Genomic DNA, 24,225 nt, shown 5'->3' with positions numbered 1-24,225 from the left:
CCCCTTCCCTGGGTTCTCAGAGCTCCCCCCCCCTCCAAAGGCCGATGCCCATTCACTTGTGCCTCCATTGCTGTCATATTGGAAAAGGCAGCACTTAACTCTGCTCAGTGCATCTTGGGAAGCATCATTGGGAGTCAGTGAACCAAATGAGGGAAATTTTCTCTTACTTGGCATACTGATCCTGCTTGATGCATCACTGGAGAATGCACCGAGTGGGGCTGGGTGCTACCAATTTCCAAGGCAGAAGTGCTGGAGGCAGGAGCAAGTGGGCTTCATTCCTGCCACTTTTCCTGATATGCCTTGTGGGAGCTTTGGGAAAGATTCAGGGGTGGGAGGTACCACTAGACACTCGGGAATTTTTTTTGTAAATTGGTTCAAGGGAGGGGGGGTGGTCTGGTTGTGGGGAAGGAGGGAAGAGGACCACTAAACTAGCAGAGATTTGTTTTGTTTTGTTTTGTATTTTGAGGCAGGTGGGTTGGGCCATGGAATGAAGGGGGGCTAGCAGACTACCAGTGATTCTTTTTTGTATACCGATGCAGGGAAGTTGTGTTGGGTTAGGAAGAGGGAGAAAGGGCTGATGCAGAAGGCTATTTAGAGGCAGGGTGTTCAGGACGTGGGGGTTCTCTATGCAGCCTCAGACTTGGTGGTAGATTTCTCACATTGTGCCCACAGAGCAGAGATCAGTACACAGCTTTGTATTGCTGCAAGTTAAATAAAAGGCTACTTACCATGCATTTTAATATGGTGTACACTGATGTCTACTGTGCAAATTAACTTCAGTGCAAAACCCTTTCTACATCTAAACTGCTTGATAACTGTACTTTTCTGCCTGCAGTAACTATCTACATCAGCCCGCTTTGGAGTGATTTATCTGCCTCCAGAACTTTCTATAAATATTTTTTATCTGTAATTTTGTGCTATTGTAATGCCCTGAACACTTATCAAACTAAAAAGAATTGGTGCCAGTTCCAACTAATTCAGAATGTTTCAGCACGACCGATTGAAGGCTAAAAGCAGCCTGACCACATCACACCCTTCCTGCAAAAACTAAACTAGCTACCGGTACCTTAACTTGTTAACTTTAAAACTCTTATGTTTAATTTTCAAGGACCTCAGACAAAATGGACCACAGTACTTAAACAATAAGTTAGCTTTCTACACACTATTGAGGCGTCTAAGGTCCTCTTAGGGAACATCACTGTCTGTACCCTCATCAAAAGAAACTGTACGATTTAATACCCAACATTGAGACTTCTCAGAAATTACTCTCAGATGGGCTACATCTAACTTGACTATCTCTACTTCTCCGAAGCCTTTAATACACAGGGTGACTAACTAAACATGCGTGCTGTACCTGGACTAGCTTGCTACACAAACTGTAACTTATATCTTAACTATATAAAGAGCTTGCCTTGTTTAGTCACCCATCTATTTAACCTAATTGACTTTGTACTACCTATCTTGTTATAAGAACATAAAGAATTGCCATACTGGGACAGATGAAAGGTCCATCAAGACTAGTATCCTGTTTCCAACACTGGTCAACCCAGGTCCCAAGTACCTAGCTAGATCTCAAGAAGTAAAACAGATTTTATGCTGCTTATCCTAGGAATAAGCAGTGAATTCCCCTAAGCCATCTCAATAATGGCCTATGGACTTCTCTTTTAGGAAATTATCCAAACCTTTTTTTAAACCCTGCTAAGCTGATTTCACCACATTCTCCAGCAATGAATTCCACAGTCAAGTGAAGAAATATTTTCTCCTTTTTGTTTTAAATCTACTACTTAGAAGCTTCATCACATGCCCCCTAGTGGTCCTAATATTTTTGGAAAGAGTGAGCAAGCGATCCACATCTACCCTTTCCACTCCCCTCAGTATTTTATAGACCTCTATCATATCACCCCTGAGCTCTCTCTTCTCCAAACAGAAGATCCTTAACTGCTATAGCCTTTCCTCGTCGGGAAGTTGTTCCATCCCTTTTATCATTTTCATTGCCTTCTCTGTTTCTTGTCTAATTCCACTATATCTTTTATATATCTGCACTTGGCCCCTGGCTACATAGTAAAATATGTCATTGTATTGTAGGAAGAGCATTAACATCATATCTATATTAGTCAATTGTCCTAATGTACACTTATTAAGTGTTTCATTGCTATCATGCTGACATTGTTTTATACCTATGTTATTTGAATGTTTTTCCATGTTATCCATTACATCATTTTTACTGTATGACATTTATCATATTGGTTATATGACTTTTCTACAGTGCTGTTAAATATGCATATTTCTGATACTGTTTCATATTAATCTTATTACCTTTACTGTGTTTAAAAATGCTGTTTCCAAGTTTACCTCTGTAATAGAATTTATGTTTATATTTGGTCATTTTATTATTGTTATGCTGTTAACAAAATTATAAGTTTTAAGTTGTTTTATGTTAAAATTATAAGTTTTATGTTAAACAGTACCTGCTTTACACCACCTTGAGTGAATCTTTTCATAAAGGGGAGGGGGGGGGTCAATAAATCCTAATAAATAAATAATATTGTTATCAGCTACAGTAATTTTGTATTATACTTTTCCATTTTAGGTAACAACTGAAACAGACATAGTTGAGAAGAAATTGCAGGTATTTCAATAAAACATAAGAATAGCTATACTGACTGGGTCATATCAATGGCCCATCTAGCCCAATATCCTTTTTCTACAGAGGTCAATCAAAGTCACAAGTACCTGCCAGAAACCCAAATAGTAGCAACATTCCATGCTACTGATCCCAGGGCAAGCAGTGGCTTCCCCCATGATCTGTCATTAACAGACTATGGGCTTTTCCTCCAGTAACCTATCCAAACTTTGTCCAATGTTACATTACATTACTGTTCATATAGCATTCTTGCCTTAAAATTATGAGCCTTAGCATTTTGAAGTTTAAGAGGTGAATTTTCGATAGTGCGTCTAAGTCAAACATTGGACGTTTTCTGCAAGCCATCCAAAGTCAAGGGCATACAAATAGCCATTTTCAAAGCCTGAACTGTTTTTTTAATTCATCTACTTGGACGTCTTGGTCACCAGAATATCCAACTTTATTCACCATTTCAACCACAAAAAATTTCCTGCTTCATAATGTCCTAATCTCCGTCATTTAATCAGCATTTTAATGGACTGGGCACATAGACATGCTAACAGATCAGTGAGGCACCTTAAATGGCACTGCTGTGAACTTCATACAAAGGGTGCCAGATGTACATCTCACTATAACTCCTTTATCATTTATGCTGAGCCTTCCAAAACGCCCCAAAACCCACTATACCCACCTCTCCACCACCCCAATATAACCCTTACGGCTGCAAGGGCAACTATATGGCAGTATAGCAGGGTTTTGGTGGCCTCACACTTTCCAGCATACATGTAGTGGTTAGAGTGGCTTATGGGCCTCTGTCCTCCTCTCTATGGTTTACTAGCCTATCTACCAGGCTACTTATGAAACCTGTGTGCTGCTCTACTAGGCTTTCCCAAACCATGTGCTGCTGTTCTAGAGACAGGTCTGTACTGTTTCATTCAGATCTTTGTGGGGTGGGAGGAAGTTAGTGACCACTGGGGGAGGGTCATAACAATCTCTCCAGTGGTCATCTGGTAAATACCAAAGGTGTATTATACAATAAAAATAGACAAACCGCAAGTATGAACCATGCAGATGTGGGGTAACAAGCATTTTTAGCTAAGTGGCCGAGGTGGTATGACTGATGAGAATGTAAACTAGAAGGGGGATTACATACCAGACTGGTCTCTCCAAAGAATTTGGTGGATATGACGACCTACGGCCTTAAAAAGACAAGGTATAGACCTATACTCCAAAAAATAACAAGTTAAAATAAGGTATCTTAATAGATGTTCAATGGGGAAAATATGCATACGGTAAAAACTTTGGAATTCTCTAACTACTGCATACTGCATTATCTTTGACGTTAAATCATATTTTAAGAGAAACGCGGATTAGGTGAAGCAGTACTGCTGCACCACAGCTGTGCTGGACCAAATATTACCGTATTTTCACGGATATAACGCGCGCGTTATACGCGTTTTTACGTACCGCGCATACCCTTCGCGCGTTATATGCCTGAGCGCGGTATACAAAATTTTTTTTACATATTTCACACCCCGCCCGACGCCCGATTCATCATCCGGAAGGACGCTCGCACCCTCACCACTCGCACCCCCACCCCGAAGGACCGCCAACTCCCCAACAATATCGGGCCAGGAGGGAGCCCAAACCCTTCTGGCCACGGCGACCCCCTACCCCCACCTCACACTACATTACGGGCAGGAGGGATCCTAGGCCCTCCTGCCCTCGACGCAAACCCCCCTCCCCCCAACGACCGCCCCCCCCAAGAACCTCCGACCGCCCCCCCAGCCGACCCGCGATCCCCCTAGCGACCCCCACGACCCCCCCACCCCCCTTCCCCGTACCTTTGGTAGTTGGCCGGACAGACGGGAGCCAAACCCGCCTGTCCGGCAGGCAGCCAACGAAGGAATGAGGCCGGATTGGCCCATCCATCCTAAAGCTCCGCCTACTGGTGGGGCCTAAGGCGCGTGGGCCAATCAGAATATGCCCTGGAGCCTTAGGTCCCACCTGGGGGCGCGGCCTGAGGCACATGGGCCCTGCCCGAAAGACTCTTTTTTTTTTGAGAATGGACATTTTCCCTCCGGCTACTTTCTGCGTTTAGGGCCTCAGGCCAAAAGGGGACTTAGACTTTTTTTTTATTACGCTCTGCCACGTATTTAATCCAAAGCGAGTCTAAATCACTGATATCTTGTGCAGTAAGAGATAAATACACTTTAAGCACCCTAGGCAGCTAGTTGTACCAAAATAGGCGAGAACGATCAATGAACCTCAAGCAACGGGGACTTGAAAAGATTGGACTTACCAGCGTAAAGCCTGCATCAGCAACATCAAACTCCACAGCATTCTTTGTTTTGGACTTGACTTGACCATGGTCTTAAGCTTGGGATTTGAGTGCTGAGGTTGTAGCTGTAACCACTAGGCCACATTCCCACATCACTAACCAGGAAAGGTTAGGACTGCCTTTTGTGTGGTCCTACGTGCCGTGTTATCTATGCGCTGAATAGCACTAGAGCCCTCGTAACTCCCAATTCCTCTCCGACTTTACCCCTGGACCATGCCATCACCAACCAGGGAATGCAGCGGCGGTCATAACAGAAGCTCGGCATCCCTGTGCAATTAAGCATGGCTAGAATCTAGGGACGGCCTGCTCAGAAGTGTTCAGGAGCCTCTCCTGCTTGCTAAAACCACACTGAAATATCAACCCCAATAAAATAATCACTTAACATGAATTATTCTGAAAGCTTTAATGTGCCTTAATATATATGGCCTCCTTTAGTACTTTTTCCTTCTACTGTTTCTTATCTCAATTTGTGCTACAGCTTCAAAGGAAATTATATTACAGCCACTGCTGCTTAGATGTCCCTTTATCTATCATGCTGTCACCAACTCCTTATTATGTGCTATGAAAAGGTTCCAACGGGCTCCCTGCCCGAAAGACTCTCTAACTACCTATGAAATAAAAACAAATTTAAAACAAATTTTAAGGCTGGTTTGGAGGAGGAGATGATGGGTAGCAGCCAGAACTTTAATCCTCCTGCTTTGACAACAATTGCTACATTATCGTGTCTTGTTAGTATTAACCTCCTCTCCACCACCTCCCAACCCCCTTGTTGTACAGGTTTTCAATCTCTGCCCAAGAACAATCCTCATCTTACAGTTCAGACACCGTGCTTACTTCATGGCCAAAACTTGCATTATACCAACTAAATGCCCCTAATTTCAAGGTAGGAAGAAACATAGTTTTCTGAGAAGTACTGTTCTTCATAGACCAACAGTGGTAATATCATTTGACAGCACCATGGTCAGATTAGCTCTCTCAGAACTCAGAAAAGGCATTTCTGATCATGTACAGCAGTGTTTCTCAACTTCTTCAAGCCAAGTACCCCCTAAGTTTAATAAATATCAACTGAATACCCCTGCCAAGGCTCCACCGCAACCTGCCCAAGCTCTCTGCCCCTGACCCCACCCCCAGAATAATAGTATTACACTTCTCCCTCCGGATTTGCGGGGGATAGGGGCAGAGCCGGACCACGAATGGTGAAATACCGCAAATATCTTCTGGTCCAGCTCTGACCCACCCCCCGCCTTGCTGCACAAGGGGATGGGTGGGAGGGGAGGAAAGATGCTGCACATGGGAGGAGAAAGGAAAGAGGAAGAATTGGAGTGAAGGAAAGAAAGGGAGAGATGAAACAAAGAGGCAGAAAGGAGTGAGGGAGAAATCCTTCATATGGGGAGAAAGGAGAGAGGAAGAATTGGGGTGGAGGAAAGGAAGGGAAAGATGTTGCATAGAGGGAAATAGAGAGGTTTGTCCCAGGGCACAAAGTAGGGAGAGAGAGAAAGATGATAGACAGAGGGAAGGAAACAATGTTGGATATGTCAATGGAAGGTAGAAAAAAATAATTCTATTTTCTAAATTGTGATTACAATATGTCAGATTTGAAATGTGTATCCTGCCAGAGCTGGTGTTAGACAGCGAGTGTGAGCTAGGACCTAACAGAGAGAGGAAAAGATTTTTGTTTAATTTGTTTACACCACAGGGGCGGCGTGGGATTGGAGAGTGCAAAGGATGAGATGGGTGGAAAGGCTAAAAAATAAACCTGCCATGAAGTTTGAAAAAAATGACCGATTGGGTGGGAAAATCAAACTGAATCAAAAAATCGATTCAGTAGGCTGAACTGAATCGAATCGAAAAAATTTTCCCTGAATCGGGCAGCACTAGTACACACAGGCGCCCAGTTACTGAACTGACGTTTTTATATTTTGCCGGGAAAAACAACTACCAAAGAAAACTGTTTGAAATAAGTGCACAACACTGATGAGGCACGGCCTCAGTACAAGTAGCACATACCTTGGAAAGGAAAGCTGTGTCACCCAAGTACTTCCTGAGCAGCTGTATGTCAGATTCCAGTGAATATTCTGCCATGTGGCTGAATGACAGCATCAGAGCTCCCGAGCTGTGGCAGAACTGCAGGACAGCATGCTCACTGATCGTGGCTCTACAGCAGGCAGAGAATGGCGTGTCCTGAGAACTGAAACAACACAACACTTAAGTCACATGTTACAGAGCCGCAAGACCCAAGCGGTTCCCGGTCTGGATAACGAGTATTCAGCCAGAGAAACAAGATGAACATTTAGCAACCAATCGCATGGGAAGGCGAATCACAGCTGCTCAACTGTGGGATTTTCTCAGCACAAAATATTTTTTGCTATTTACAACCTGAGTGCTTAAAGGCAAAACAATAGTCCATACTTAATATGATGTGAAGTAAAACAGGACTCTATTACCTGCAGATCTAATTTCCTTTTGTTGAACTTACAGTATTTCATGTTAATGCAGCCACAGAGCTTACACTAGCAAGAGCGAACTGGCACTAAGACGTTTTATTTGCCTATCAGTGAGAAAAACAGAGTACGCCTCAAGGGAGCCTTGCATTGTTTCATGTGTTACAAACAAACGCGACATTCATAATAACGTGGGCCAAAGTAGTAAGCCTTTGTATCATGTGCACAGAAGTATGCATAATTCCAACAAATTGGATGTCCATGCAAATTCCTGTACAAAAGAAAAACATACCGCAAAACAAGATCTTTTTAAATAATTTTTTTTTAAAGGGGAGAGGTGAGGATTGTATTTATTTTTTCTGGCGGAAATATAAGCATGTCCAAATGCTGTCAGAAGACAATGACAGGAAAATACTTGCAAGATCCACTTGAGATCTTCCTTGCATCAGTTTACCACACAAGGAAGATGGTGTCATTTCTTGCAGTCGTGCGTGGGTTTTGTTTTGCTACAGAAGGTGTACCAGATTTATCAATAAAAATCTGAGTGCCACAATGATGAAAATCTGGTGCCTCTTTTGCACCAGAGGAACGGTGGCGCATAACTTACATCTGTCCTTCTAAGAGTATGAAAGCAGGAAAACACAGGACAAAACAATCAAACCTGCTCCTATATATAATGAATTTCAAAGGGATGGTTGGGACTCGGCTAAGTGTCACTATAATAATTTGTTTACATTTATTTTAGCAATTAGCCACATTCCAGTGAATGTAATTTACAGGTATATTTTCAGGCCCTGAACTTTCAGACATCGGTACCTATATGTTGTTCTAGTTTAATTTGGGTGGTGGCTATAAGTTCATCTCTGATCAGACGTTTCCTAGACGTACTGTAAACCATCTGCGAACTTACCACCGTACCACGGATCAGGCCCAACAGAATAATGGAATCATCTGTTGTGCTGTTCCTTATTTCCCACCCCCCCTTCAGGGACTATAAGAGTCTCCTGTGGTAAATTATTTTTGTGCCCTGTCTCTTTGTAAAGGGAAAATGAAGCCAAGCCTGTTACAGTATAGACATTCAGGCAATGGGGAGAGAGGGGTTTTCACTTTGAACAAAGTCACTCGGGTACAGGAGATAAATGTGAGAAAGTAACTCCTTGGCACAAACTAGAAGTTGCAGGGAAACAAAATGTCTAACAAACCACCAAATAAATAAAGCTAACTTATCCTCTAAGGAAGGTAGTCTGCCCGCTCCCTCCTCCCCTTGTCTCTCCTCCCATGCAGTCTGCTCCTAGCCGCATACACACAAAGTAACTCTTTATTAACCTACTGTGATGCAACACAGAAAAAGTATGAATATTTTTCTGCCTCAAGAATAAATTTTCCCTTATAATAGAGGCAGACTATCTCTGTCTTTCACATAGAATTCACCTACAAACTCTGCCAACAGATAGAATTTCAGGTTTCAATAAAGTATTTTTTTATATCACTTATTTACCTGATAGGAAATTGGAAATGATATCTTAACACAACTGAAAATTCTGAAGAGCAAAATAAAATCCACCCTACAGATAGAACTCTACTCTTACCAGCTCACGCTCTCTTCACAGTTAATATGCACACAACACACTTTAGTTATGGAATAACAATAATTATTTCTATATTGACTCCAAATGATGAAAGTCACCCCAAGCCACATAACTCACTCTATGTGAAAAGCCTATGAAAAGAGAGATACGGGCTTCTTGGGATCCAGCTAAGGCAGGAGCTGGGACGTGGGACTGGATAGTACAGTTATAATTTTTTTATTTATACTTTTACAGTTAACATTCAATCAATGCTTGAAGGAAATTTAACAATCCAATAGGAAAAAAAAATATTAATTATAAAATAATATCACATAGTAACTATGAGTAAAGTCCACAATCTGGGAGGAGAAGGAATCAATCACTTCCAAGGGTAGTTGGTTCCAGGAAATAAACTAAATTAATACAAATAACAGAGTGCAGTTGGATTTATTTAACTAATGGCCTGCTGGGCTGATTCCATGGAGGTGTCTGGAATTCTTGTAGTTACTTTACCTTCAAGAAAAAACTGCAATTGATCGGGTTCATAAAAGATATATCTATTACTCTGATAAGTAATACAGCATTTACAGGGGAAACGTAATTGAAAGGTTGCCCCTAAACTCAAAACAGACTGACGACAAGCCAAAAACTTCTTACGTCTGGCTTGTGTCCATTTAGATACATCAGGAAATATGGAAATTTTTAATCCATGAAATTCCACCTTATCAGTCCTATAGAATAGGCGAAGAATTGCTTCCTTATCTTGAAGAAAGACAAAAGTTACCAATAAAGTGGCTCTATTCGTTATATCTTCTTGAGATGTCTCCAGCATACCAGTGAGATCCAATTCTCCTGGTATAGCATTCCCTTTATTTTTGTCCTCCTTTGGTAAATTTAGGTAATATATCTTTTGTAATGGTGGCATATTATTTTCAGGAAATTTCAGGACGGTATTCAAAAAGGACTGAAATAGATCCCTGGGAGATTGAAACTTGGAAAAAGGAAAGTTTAAAAATCTCAGGTTTAAGTTCCTCTTAGCATTTTCCAAGTTCTCAATTTTCCTGGCAAGTAAGGCTTTCTCCTTGAATTGTAAATTAGTGGTAATCTTCCCATCTGCCACAGATTTCTCCAATTTGTCCATTCTATTAGACTGTTGCTGAAGTTTCTCTTCAAAAGTATTAAGTTTACTATTAGTATTTTGTGTAGAAAGTACAATTTGGGAGCATACCTTGTGTAAAGTCTCCATAGCACTCCATAATGCCTCCATGTCAATCACCGCTGGTTTAATCAGGGGAGCAGGGGTAGTTATTCCGGGGGACTCCACCAAGGGATCCGCCTCCACCTTCCCAGCCTCCCGCTGACTTCCAGATCCTCCGAAGCTCAATGCTGACTGCAAAGGAGTCAGCAAGCTGTAATTCCCATCCGGGGTCAGGGGTGAAACCTGCAGCGCCGCCAGAGACGTCAATTCTGGCGCTTCCTGTACGTCTGAGGGTGTCCCCGACATCATCCCGGGACGCGGAGGTACTCCAGGCCCGAAAGGGCTAAGCGAAACGTCGCCTTCCAAGACCGAGGTCTGCCCTCCTCGGTCAGCAGATACGCCCTCACCAACTGGAACGGCATAAGATGTTATTGCCGCTTGCCGAGTCAATGAAGTGGAGGAGGAGGCAGGAAGCACACTCCTCTGCTTTCCCCTGCGCTTAGGCATAACAGGTAAATTTCTTGTAGAAAACTTGAAGAATTGCCGAACAGAGCAGGAGCCACCTAATAACTCGACTCACTCCGACGCCATCTTGATTCCTTCACCGATAGTACAGTTATAACTTGCCTGATAACTGTCATTCAAACACTCCCCAACATAATTATATGGAATACACCGAACCCATAAAAGCAGACCAGATCTGATCTTCATTCACTAACCTTTCCATCCCACATACCAATAAACTAATATCAAAGCTAGCCTTATGAAGAAGCCCCCTAGACAACTGCTCTCCATACCTTCTTTCAGCAGCTCCACATCATATCATTAACTGGCTCACCAACCTATTAAATAGTTCCTTGAACCAAGGGCATCTACCAAAAGAAATGGGCAAAATAGCCTTAACTCCTATACCAAAAACAGCCCAAGCAGACCTCTCCATAACATCCAACTACAGACCAATTGTGGGCAGTCCGATCCTCACTAAAATCCTTGAGTCCCATGTCAGCAAGCAGCTAGCCTCATACATAGAGCAACACTCCTGCCTTCACACACCCCAATAAGGCTTCCGAAAAAAGCACAGCAAAGAGCTCCTCATCACTCTAAAAACTAAAATCAAACAGTTGCTAAGCTCGGGTCATCAGGCAATATTACTCCAATTTGATATCTCTGCAGCCTTCGACTCAGTGGACCACCAATTACTCCTAACCAAACTCTCAGAAATCGGAATAACAGGGACTGTACTGAATTGGTTCACCGATTTCCTACAAAATTGCGAATACTTGGTCAAAAGGCAAGAATCATACTCCAACCTTTGGAAGGCATTCTGTGGCATCCCACAAAGCTCCCCATTATCCCCAATCCTATTCAATTTATTCAAGAGCTCGCTAGGACACATCAAAATGGAAGATGAAACTGTTCTATTTTATGCTGACGACATCCTCCTCCTCATCCCATAACCATCCTAATAATGCCAAAAAAAATGTCAAACAATATAGATAAAATTCAAACCTGGGCAACAAACAACAAGTTGAAACTGAACGTCACTAAGACCAAAGCCATTGGTTTCTGCACCGCACAACAGAATGTCATCTCTAACCTCACTCTCTCATCAGGCATCTCTCTCATAATAGAAAAATCCACCAGGGTACTAGGCTGCATCTTAGACGACACTCTCACAATGGAACCACAAATATCTAGCCTTCAGAAAAAGGCCATCTACACTATGGCCCTGATTCTCCAAAGTGCATCCCGATTTTAGGCAGCTGTAGGCGTCCTACAGCTGTCTAATCAGCCAATCGGGATGCACGTTTAAAAAAAAAAAAATGCTCCCCAGGCAGGCCTGAAGGCGCCTCCGGGAGCCTAGGGAGACCCGCAAGATGCCTAAGCTCATCTAAGGGCCTTAGGCGGGCCTTAGGCTGAACCTAGGCGGCCCTACGCATCTCCCTAATAGAGGAGAAGCTTAAAATGTAGGCCAGCAAAATGCTGGTCTACATTGTAAGTAGACGTGGCCGCTATATTTATCGCGGCAAGGGATCTCTCTGCCGCTATAAGTATAGCGGGCCGCGGCCTGTCCGATCACTGGAAGGAGGGTGCCCAATCCCTCCTGCCCGAAGACGCACCCTCCCGACACTACCGACCGCCCCCCCCCGACATTACCGATCTCCCCCCCCCCGACAATATCGATCGCTGGCAGGAGGGTGCCCAATCCCTCCTGCCCGAAGACGCACCCCCCCCCGGCGCTAACAACCCCCAAACCTCCACTCCACCAAACCTGTTCTTATGGCGAGATGGGTCTTGCACGTCCAGCCGGCAGGCACGCCTTGTCGAAATGAGGCGGGCCTGCCCCTTCCCGCCGAAGCCTAAGGCCTGATTGGCCCAGGCTCTAGAAGCCTGGACTAATCAGGCCTTAGGCATAGCAGGTCCGCCCATCCCCACTAAGTCTAAGGTCTGATTGGCCAATCAGGCCTTAGATTAAGTGGGGATGGGCGGACCCGCTATGCCTAAGGCCTGATTGGTCCAGGCTTCTAGAGCCTGGGCCAATCAGGCCTTAGGCTTCGGCGGGATGGGCCGGGAAGGGGCGGGCCCGCCTCATTTCGACAAGGCGTGCCTGCCGGCTGGACCCATCTCACCGTAAGAACAGGTTTGGTGGAGTGGAGGTTTGGGGGTTGTTAGCGCCGGGGGGGGGTGCGTCTTCGGGCAGGAGGGATTGGGCACCCTCCTGCCAGCGATAGATATTGTCGGGGGGGGGGAGATCGGTAATGTCGGGGGGGGCGGGCGGTAGTGTCGGGGGGGGTGCGTCTTCGGGCAGGAGGGTTTGGGCACCCTCCTGCCAGTGATCGGTCAGGGGGCCACGGCCCGCTATACTTATAGCAGCAGAGAGATCCCTTGCCGCGATAAGTGTAGCGGGCCGTGTCTAATCTAACCCAATTCTCTAACCCGCGTCTGTAACATGGACGACGCTTACAGAATCGGGGTTTAGTTTAGGCCGATTTTGAATAGGACGCCTCTCCCGGGCGTCCTATACAGAATCAGGGCCTAGGTGTCTTGCGGGCCTCGCCTTCAATATAGGCAGCCTGCCTGGGGAGCATTTTTTTTTTTTTAAACGTGCATCCCAATTGGCTGATTAGACAGCTGTAGGACGCCTACAGCTGCCTAAAATCGGGACGCACTTTTGGAGAATCAGGGCCTATGCGTCAACTGCGACTCACAAGATCATACTTCCACCCACACCATTTTGCTCTGATCATCCAGATGATGGTCCTGCCTCAACTAGACTATTGCAACTCCACCTACCTTGGCATTAACACTACTCTATTCCACAAACTGCAACTAATCCAGAACACAGCCATTAGACTAATCTATAAATTAAAGAAATTAGATTCAATCACAACCTTCATCAGGCAACTACATTGGCTCCCAATATCATCCCGAATAATTTTCAAATCGTCATGTATCCTATACTAGGTTCTATACGGAAACTCAGCAGCCCCTCTCATCTAATTATTCTCTACCGTTTGATCGAAATCAAAAAGAATCCTTAACAGAATCCAACTAAACCTGCCATCCACAAAATACCTTCACTACAAGTGAATTTTCCACTCTATGTTAACTTATCTGGTTGTAAAAACCTGGAATGACCTACCTGAAGCTATCAGGAAAGAGACCAACCACACCACATTCAGAAAAAATCTGAAGACTCACCTCTTTGACAATTAACTGTCTTAATTTCTGTACAGCTCCCCCTACTTCTATGTTCACTCCTCTAGCTTCTCCATACCCCTTTCCCCCTCTACATCCCCTTTCTTTGATCTGTCGCCTTGAGCCTGTATAGATATATGCGACTCACAAATAGAAGATTAGATTAGATTCCTTGAGTTCTACCAAGTCAATGGGAACATAGGAGGGCTGTTCAAAAAGTATCAGACCTTTAGTCATAAAAAAATACTCGTATTCAGATACAACAATCTTATACTAATTTCCTTCAAAATAGTCCTCATGGGCTGTCACACACTTCTTCCAACGGTTCTGCCACTGTCGGAAGCAGTGCTGGAACGCCTCTTTTGAGATTGCTCACAACTGGTCTATCGCATTATGCACGATGTCTTCTCTTGACTAAAATCTGGTCCCTTTCAGGGGCATTTTCAGCTTGGGGAAAAGCCAGAAGTCACACGGAGCCATGCTGGGAGAGTAGGGAGCTTGAGGAATCACAGGTATGTTGTGTTTGGCCAGGAAACTCCGTATCAAATGTGAAGAATGGGCAGGTGCATTATTGTGATGGAGCTGCCAATTGCCCGCTGCCCACAGGTCTGGCCGTTTGTGTCTCACAGCATTATGACGGCGACGCAGAACCTCTTGGTAGTATCCCTTGGTGATTCGACGATCCTGCATCACCAGGGTCCTCACTTGGTCAATGACGATCTCATTTCTGGATGTTGAGGGCCTACCAGAACGTGCTTCATTCTCCACTGATGTGCAGCCATCTCTGAAGAGGTTGTACTACTCCTTTATCTATGTGGTGCTCATTACTTCGTCCCCGAAGGCCTGTTGAATCTTGCGGATCATTTCCAATTGGTAGTCGTCAAGCTTTACACAAAATTTTGATTTCAAATATTTTAATTGAAATTTTTAGTCAAATAAAACAGAACAGATACGGCATCTAACAAAGCATGAACACACACTGATACAGAGATAATATTACAGATATAATATTTTTTTTTAAAAAAACACGTAGGTATTATGAAAGTACAGTATGTAATCACACAAGGCAATCCCATAATAGTCAAGAGTGAAACTTGGAGAGGAAGGAAGGGGGTACTAGACCCAATCACCAGGAAATAAGCACAGAATGTGTAAGAGGGATATTCACCACAAAATTGTAAAAATGTTGAAAATCTATATAATTTAATTAATTTCAGTACGTAGTAATACTGCAGTAAGTTATAGTGGAAATGCCATTGGTTGTTGAGTGAAGTTCACTATGGGGGCCCATATTTTAATGACTACAGTTTGTCTGTTGGAGAAGTCCGCTTCTTTGTATTCATATAAGTGTATCATGAGGACTGTATTCCACCAAAATGTGGTGTTCAGTAGATCCGTGGACTTCCAATTATAAAGAATCATTTGAATGGTAATTGCTAGTAGGATATTAAGTAAGGATTTCTGCCAATTGGATAGAGAATCTCCAATTGCGAGAGTTCAGAAAATGAGTATACAGTATTAGTATTGAGCTCAGATTGTAATGGGAGAATTTGTTTGATGATATGCCACACTTGACACCAAAAGGTAGCAATATTAGGGCAAGTAAAAATCATGTGATGTAAGTCTCCCAGGTTCAAGTGACAGTGCCAGCAGAGATTACAGTCTAGGAGGCCAGCTCGGAACATCTTATTCGAAATCCAGAAGCTTTATACAATAAAAAGTATAAAGACTGGGAGACATTAAAAGATGCTGTGGGGCGAATAATCTTGGTAAAGTATGTCTCCCAGTCCTTTGAGAAGCCTGTCCAAGATGTCTCGTTGGACCATACATCTGTGGATCTTTTAGACCTGGGACAGAGTTTGGAGCACAATTCTTTATAGAAAATGGATGTGGAGTGTCCTAGAGTGAATCCTAAATGCGAAAATGAGAAAAAAAGCACACAAATTAGGATATTTGGAGAAGGAATGTGAGCATTTCTTTATGTAGTGAGATAGTTGTAGCCAGTGAAAAAATTCTGGCCCAGGAATAGCAAACTTATTCATAATCTGAGAGAAGGACAAGAGGACTTTACACAAAATTTAATGCAGTAGTGTTTGTTATTCAACTTTTTTTGTCATTTTGTCAAAAATGAAAATTGGGATGACGCTCACTTACACTTCCTCACTCATCGGCGGTCTGCTGGCAACTGACAGCTTCTATAGGCGCAAAAAAGTTCAAGCATGTGCAGTAGGGTCACCTACATATGTGAACCAAACCATGCCCCCCTAGTTTTATTTCTTTATGCAAGAAAAATTAAGCAAATTCCTGTGTCTTCTGGATGTGTTGTAGTAGGTGCCCTGTTATAAAACTGCCTCCCCTTCCTCCCCGTTCATGCATATTATCTTCCAAAGAAACAAGTGCAACAGTTTGAAAGTAAAAATCAACAAGGTACACCACTGAAAGTTACAAATTTATTAGAAGACTCTGACGAAAGTGTTGCTACTCCAGCAATACTCATATTAATAGTAGCATTGCTACCTGATAAAGAATGGATCATGAGAATGTATTTTAAGAACAGGTCTAAAGAGTTTTGGGGACATAAAATCCAGATTTATTCTGATGTTTCCAAGGAAACGCAAAAAAAGAGGCAACAGTTTTTGATTCCGAGACCAGCAGTAACCTCAATTGGGGGAATCTATTTTCTCAGATTTTCGTGCAAGTGCATAATAAGATACGTCTGTAAAGTATGTTTTCCTAGAACCATCTCAGTTATCCAGTTTTGTATCTCTTAAATGCCTTGGAAAAGAAGAAATTATAACAGCCTCTAAAGAATAGAAAAGACTTTTTACTCAGCTGCAGACTACAGCTTACCTAATTATTTTTATTTCCTTCTTTTTGTCCTTATAATCACTCAGATTTCCTCTCGTGCTGCATTATCTTTTCTCTTCAGTAGTGTTAAAGGAAAGAAGATAATTGCTGCTACTTTAGTGACCCCTGATGTCCAGTGAGCATGGAAGAAGGTGCTACCTAGATGAGGTACATCTCCAGCTGTCAGGCCAGCAAAAATATTCTGAGCTGTCCAAGCATACAGTTTGGAAGGGTAGAGGAGAATATGCAGAGATCGCAGAGAAAAATTGGGCATAAAGAGCAAAAAAGGTGAGAGGACAGTACTCACTTCATAAAGATCTCAACAAGTTCAATGTGTCCATTCTGTGCAGCCAGATCCACTGGTGTTGCTCCCTCTTTGTTTTTTACTGTCATTGCTTCTGCTCCTCCAGGCTGCGATAAGAGGAAGTGGGAAAGCTGTAATAGGCCCAGTCTTGCTGTCAGGTGAAGGAGAGATTCTTTGCAAGTGGTCTCTAAATATACAACAAAAGAAAAAAATAATCCGTTACTTTATTTTCAAAATGTAATACAACAAATTACAGAATGAATTACAACAGTGACCACTGCAGTAAAATATTCCACTCCATAAAAAGCTTTAAGCTAATAGATTATAATTATTCATTTATATTTTAACATAATTGATAGTTACTAATGTGGAGGAAAAAGATCTGAGTGATACCAATGGCAGTTACATTTTCTGTATTTTACATCATATAAATTACGATTGCATTTATATGGAATTTTAATATAAACATAAGAACATAAGAATTGCCATACTGGGAAAGACCAAAGGTCCATAAACCCAGTATCCTGCTTCCAACAGTGGCTAACCCAGGTCCCAAATATCTGGCAAGATCCCAAACAGTAAAACAGATTTTATGCTGCTTATCCTAGGAATAAGCTGTGGATTTCCCAAGACATCTCAATAATGGCCTATGGACTTCTCTTTTAGGAAATTATCCAAATCTTTTTTAAACCCTGCTAAGTTAATTCCACCACATTCTCCGGCAATGAATTCCAAAGTTTAATTACACGCTATATGAAGAAATATTTTCTCCTGTTTGTTTTAAATCTACTTCTTAGTAGCTTCATCACATGTCCCCTTGTCCTAGTATTTTTGGAAAGAAACTGATCATGCCGCATAGGAAAGTCATAAACACAAAAAGGCGGCAGCCTAGAACTTGGCTGGGGATAGGATTTTTGGGCGGAGGGAGGGAGGAGGGGGAAGAAAGGGCTGGGTCATAGATAGATCTAAGAGGTTAAAACAGGAATACGAAAATGGGAGGTAGCTAAGGGTATTAGAGGGAGATGAGAAGCTGCAGTTAGGAATGAGGGGAAATCTAAGATGCAGTGTCAAGGGTGGAGACTAGGAGCATGAAGAGGGGAGTTGGCAAGTGCACGATCTTCAACTTACCTGCATCTCTAACTGCTCTCTTCTACCCCACCCGCCCCAATTTAAGGGAGATAGGGGGGTCACATCACAGCATTCGACGAGGGTTCCTAGCCTGATAGAGCACACAGCAATATGTTTTTACCAAATCAAGCTTAACAGTGGTAAAGTGTAAAATTGATTTGTCACATGCTTGCAGTGACATGGATGCTGTAAAAGACCCAGGGCAATCCCCCTCTTCTATGGAGGGGGACTAGTACCAAAGAAACAGTGGTGCCCAGACATTGACCAAATTTTTTTTTTTTTTTGGGGGGGGGGGTTTTGAAGGCATAAAGAAAAGGAGTCAACGGTTAAGGAGGGGAATGTGCTTTTAGGGCAACCCCTGATGGGAGAAGTGATGGCAGTGCATCTGCAAGGGATATGCTTGTACGGCAACCCCTGATGAAATGATGGTAGTGCATTGGCACTTATGCCATCTATGCCCAGGCAGGGCAGAAATTGTGCTTCATCTGGTAAGGCAGAAAATAGTGGAAGCTGTGTGACTCGAAAGGCTAGGCACCCTGCCCTGAAATGATCTAGATAGAATCTTTACTAGGATTCATATATGTAATTGCAAAATACTGTAAGTAGTACAATGCTGTGGCCATAATAAATCTACTCTTCTTCTTAGACATTTTGCTATGTGCTAATATTGTAATCCTAAGGGATCAGTGGAAAAATAGCTTGTTCAACTAATCATATAACTTGATATAAACAAACTGACAAGCAGCTAATAAATGTGTTTACCAAGACCTCAAACACCCGAGACACTACTTGGACTGATTTTATGTCTTTACTGGGGTGGCATATTCATCATCGGTCTTTTTTAACTTTTTTAATGCAGACTATGATACCATATTGTATCTATATGGTGCTGTACATAAAAATGAATAATTTAGAAGAGCACTTAGCTTGTGGCCCGACGACTACCCAGCCATTTCACTGGTGAATTTCCTCACGGGCAAAAGCTCTTCTTATCAGTGCTACTTTATACATTGTCGGGCCACAAGCTAAGTGCTCTTCTAAATTATCCATTTTTATGTACAGCACCATATAGATACAAGACGGTATCATAATCTGCATTAAAAAAGTTAAACAAGACCGATGATAAATACGTCACCCCAGTAAAGACACAAAATCAGTTCAAGTAGTGTCTCGGGTGTTTGAGGTCTTGGTAAACACATTTATTAGCTGCTTGTCAGTTTGCTAATATTGTAAGCAATAAAATCTATTTTAAAAAAAGAAGCCAAAAATATTATATGTGGGATGAAAGAGTGGCAAGGTGCTGCCCAGTTTGAGAGTAAACAAGTGATTCACATCTACCCTGTTCACTCCACTCAGTATTTTATAAACTTCTTATTATATCATCCATGAGCCGTCTCGTCTCCAAGCTGAAGAGCGCTAGCCACTTTAGCCTTTCCTCATAGGGAAGTCACCCCATCCCATTTATCATTTTCATCGCCATCTGTATCTTTTCTAAATCCGCTATTTCTTTTTTTGAGATATGGCGACCATAATTGCACATAGTCCGGAAATGTTACAAAAAATGGGAATAATTTAATACATTAGATAGAAAATTACTATAAATAGGACATTAAAAATGTGAACGCTGAAAAATCTGTTAGGTTGCAAATACAGCTGAAGGAATTTAAAATATGAAAGTGATGAATGGATGTACAGTTTGAGGAATTTTATCCCATGTCATTCAAATTTTATGATATACAGTAAAACATTGGATTGCAAGTAACTTGGTTTGCAAGTGTTTTGCAAGACAAGCAAAACATTTGATTAAATTTTAACTTGCTATACAAGCAATGTCTTGTAATATAAATGCATACAGTATACACACATCACAAATGAGCCAATGGTTCTCTCTCTGACACTGCGGGAGTGTTGCGACTGTTGTAAACAAGCAAGGCCTTGCAATACGAGTACATACAGTATACACACGTAAGAGCATCACAACTGAGCCGATGGTTCTTCTCTCTCTGACGCTGAAGGAGTGTAGTGAATGTTCTAAACGAGCGAGGTTTTGCAATACAAGTACGTATAGTATTTTGTATTAAAGTTTTTGGGTTGTGGAATGAATTGTCTGAGTTTCCATTATTTCCTATGGGGAAATTTGCTTTGATATACGAGTACTTTGGATTACAAGCATGCTTCTGGAATGAATTATGCTTGCAAACCAAGGTCCATGTGCAATAGTGTATAATAGTGTCCATGTGCAGTAGTGTATATCAATAAAAATGATAGTATAGCATAAAAGTTAGATTATATAGGCCATATGATATTTATCTCCCTTCAATTTTCTATATTGAAATGAGGTAAGAAGAATACTTTCATTCTACAGGAAAGCAACATATTTTCCAAACACACTGATGTTACTGCATAAATCAGGTACCACAGAACACAAGCATAACATAACATAACTATTTATTTATATACCGCAGCTACCTTATAGTTCAGTGAGGTTTAAAATACTAAAATACTGTGCATTCGCGGTGAATTACAATTCAATTATTAAAAAAAAAAAAAAAATGTCAAAAAGATAAGTTTTTTTGCAATTTCCCAAAAATTAGATAGGAGTTGGAACTTAAAATCAAATTATCAAAGCTCTTATCCCACAAGGGTGCCTGATAGGCGAGAATTTTATTAAAAAATTGTTTGTATAAACAACCTTTTACTGAAGGGAAAGTAAATAGTCTGGAAACATGAGCAAAATGCTTTCAGTTAACAAACTTACCTCCTCCTTTACTAACGCATAGCGCGGGTTTTAGCGTCAGCAGCGGCAGTAACTGCTGACGCTCATAGGAATTCTATGAGTGTCGGAGCAGTTACCACCACTGCCGGTGCTAAAACCCGCGCTACGCATTAGTAAAGGAGGGGATTAGTGATCAATGAAGTAAATAGGCACCAGACAATGTAATGTCTTATAACATATACAACCAAATTTGAATAATAGTCTTGCTTCAATTTGCAACCAACGTAGACTTCGATAATATTCTGATACACGATCAAACTTCTTCACATTAAATATCAATCAGACAGCTGTGTTCTGGATGATTTGCATCCTTTTGATGTTCTTTTTTGCATGAAGCTAAATAGATCATATTACAATAATCTAAAGTACTTAAGGCAAATTTCAGCACGGAAGGTTCCCAGGGAACTGCCTAGGTACGCTGAAACCTTCCGCACAATGTACGGTGGCAGCCAAAAACAGCAAACAGAATGCTAGGAATTATTAGAAAAGGGATGGTAAATAAGGCTATGAATAGTATAATGCCACCACAGTGCGACCTCACCTTGAGTACTGTGTTCAATTTTAGTCGCCATATCTCAAAAAAAATATAGCGGAATTAGAAAAGGTTCAAAGAAGAGCGACCAAAATGAAAAAGGGGATGGAGCTCCTCTTGTATGAGGAAATCCTACAAGTTGGGGCTCTTCAGCTTAAAAAGAGATGACTGAGGGGGGGGGGATATGATTGAGGTCTACAAAATCCTGAGTTGTGATGAATGGGTACAAGTGAACCGACTTTTTACTTTATCAGAAATTGCAAAGACTAGGGGAAACGCAATGAGGTTACAAGGAAATACTTTCAAAACCAATAAGAGCAAACTTTTTTTTCACTCTAAAAATAGTTAAGCTCTGGAACTCATTACTAGTGGATATAACAGCAGTTAACGGAGATGGGTTTAAAAAGGTTTTGGACAAGTTCTTGGTGGAAAAGGCAATACAGACAGTCCCAAGTTACACACTCAACTTAAGTATGACTCGTACTTAAGAACACGGTTGCGGCTTCATTTGATTTCAGTGAGCAGTATTTCCAGTGGCCTAGACTCCTATACTTCTCCTACAGCAGATTCAGAAATGATGCATGGCCACATTAAGAGCAGTGTGTGTGTGGTTGTGCATGCTGTATCTTAAATGGAACACAGGTAGGGGAAGTTGGCCCTTTTGTCAGCTGGAAGCAGAGGTAAGCAGCAAGAATCTTAAAATCTACAAGTTCTGAGTTACATACAAATCCGACTTAAGAACAGCTTTAAAAGCATAACTCGTTCTTAACCTGAGGACTGTCTGCAGTCTACTATTGAGACGGACATGGAGAAAACCACTGCTTGCCCTGGGGCCGGTAGAATGGAAAGTTGTTACTATTTAGGTGTCTGCTAGGTACTTGTAACCTGGATTGGCCATTGAGGAAACAGGATCCTGGGCTAGATAGACTACTGGTGTGACCTAGGGTTACCAGATGACCGGATTTCCCCAGACATGTCCTCCTTTTTGAGGACATGTCCGGGGATCCAGACGGTTTTTCAAAACCCGGCACTTTGTCTGGGTTTTGAAAAGCTATCAAAATCATGTCGGGAGGGGGCATCCGCGCACGTGCGGATGCAGTGCAGTGACATCACGCGCACGCACACGTGACATCGTGTCGCTTCCGCGCATGCATAAATGCCATCTGGGGGAAGGGCTGGTGGCGGAACATGGAGTGATGCAGGCGGAACTGGGCGGGCCTGTGGGCGTGGCCATGGGTCCTGATTTTCCTTTGGAAAAATCTGGTAACCCTAGTCTGACCCAATATGGCTATTCTTATGTTCCTTCAATCTCATTCTTTGGAGTAAGAAATCTCATTCTTTGGAGCAAGAAATCTCATTCTTTGGGATGGTCTACTCTTGGCATCTCTGCACAATTTGGCTTGAAAACTGCCCTCCTGACTGGTGGATTTGTTTCCTCATAGAAACATAGAAACACAGAAGATGATGGCAGGTAAGGGCCATAGCCCATCAGGTCTGTCCACTCTACTGACCCACCCCCAAGTCTACTATCCTAGGGATCCCACTCCTGGTGACAGGTTCCCTTGGCTTAACCCTCTAAGACAGGGGTGTCCAATGTCGGTCCTCGAGGGCCGCAATCCAGTCGGGTTTTCAGGATTTCCCTACTGAATATGCATTGAAAGCAGTGCAAGCACATAGATCTCATGCATATTCATTGAGGAAATCCTAAAAACCCGACTGGATTGCGGCCCTCGAGGACCGACATTGGACACCCCTGCTCTAAGGGATCCCACATGGGCATCCCATTTGCTCTTAAATTCTTGCACGCTGTTTGCCTCGTTCCAAGGATCAACCACTCTCTCGGTGAAGAAATATTTCCTGGTGTCGCCATGAAATTTCCCGCCCCTGAGTTTGAGCGGATGCCCTCTTGTGGCTGAGGGTCCTTTGAGAAAGAGAATGTCTTCTTCCATCTCGATACGGCCGGTAATATACTTAAACCTCTCGATCATGTCTCCTCTCTCCCTACGTTCCTCGAATGAGTACAGCCACAAATTTTTCAGCCTTTCCTCGTACGATAGATCCTTGAGCCCCGAGACCATCCTGGTGGCCATCCGTTGCACCAACTCTACTCTCAGCACATCTTTTCGGTAGTGTGGCCTCCAGAATTGCACACAGTATTCCAAATGAGGCCTCACCATGGTTCTGTATAATGGCATTATGACTTCAGGCTTCCGGCTGAAGAAACTCCTGCGGATGCAACCTAACAATTGTCTTGCCTTAGATGAAGCCTTCTCCACATGATCAGCAGTTTTCATGTCTGCGCTGATGATCACTCCCAAGTCTCACTCTGTTGAAGTTCTAGCTAAGGTCTCACCATTCAAGGTGTAAGTTTTGCACGGATTTTTGCTGCCGAGGTGCATGATCTTGCATTTCTTAGCGTTGAAGCCCAGCTGCCAGGTCGAGGACCAAAGCTCCAACAAATGTAGGTCCTGTGTCATACTATCGGGTGAATTGCCATCTCTCACTATATTGCATAGTTTGGCGTCGTCAGCGAATAACGTTACCTTACCTTGAAACCCCTGAGTTAGGTCACCTATGAATATGTTGAAAAGGAGCAGGCCCAAGACTGAGCCCTGTGGTACTCCACTGGTCACCTCCGATGTTTTAGAGAGGGTACCGTTAACTACCACCCTCTGAAGTCTGCCACTCAGCCAGTCATTGACCCATGTAGTTAGTGTTTCTCCCAGCCCCACTGATTTCATCTTGCTCAACAGCCATTACCAGACCAG

At 42.6% G+C, this 24,225-nt stretch overlaps 1 protein-coding gene across 5 annotated transcripts in view; it reads right to left on the bottom strand.

Annotated features, from left to right (window-relative positions):
* ARHGEF28 (Rho guanine nucleotide exchange factor 28) overlaps positions 1–24,225 on the bottom strand; it is a 524,944-nt gene that overhangs the window by 271,261 nt on the left and 229,458 nt on the right. For all 5 annotated transcript variants that reach the window (XM_033929274.1, XM_033929277.1, XM_033929278.1 and 2 more), the window contains 2 exons: positions 17,025–17,208; positions 6,972–7,152 (listed from right to left, as the gene is read on the bottom strand). In XM_033929274.1, coding sequence (XP_033785165.1) covers positions 6,972–7,152; positions 17,025–17,208 — 365 coding nt within the window. The remainder of the gene's footprint in view (positions 1–6,971; positions 7,153–17,024; positions 17,209–24,225) is intronic.

This window comes from Geotrypetes seraphini, chromosome 1 (assembly GCF_902459505.1).
Source record: "Geotrypetes seraphini chromosome 1, aGeoSer1.1, whole genome shotgun sequence".
Lineage (NCBI taxonomy): Eukaryota > Metazoa > Chordata > Amphibia > Gymnophiona > Dermophiidae > Geotrypetes > Geotrypetes seraphini.
Note: the sequence above shows the minus strand (reverse complement) of the source record. Positions and strands in the feature narration are given on the sequence as shown.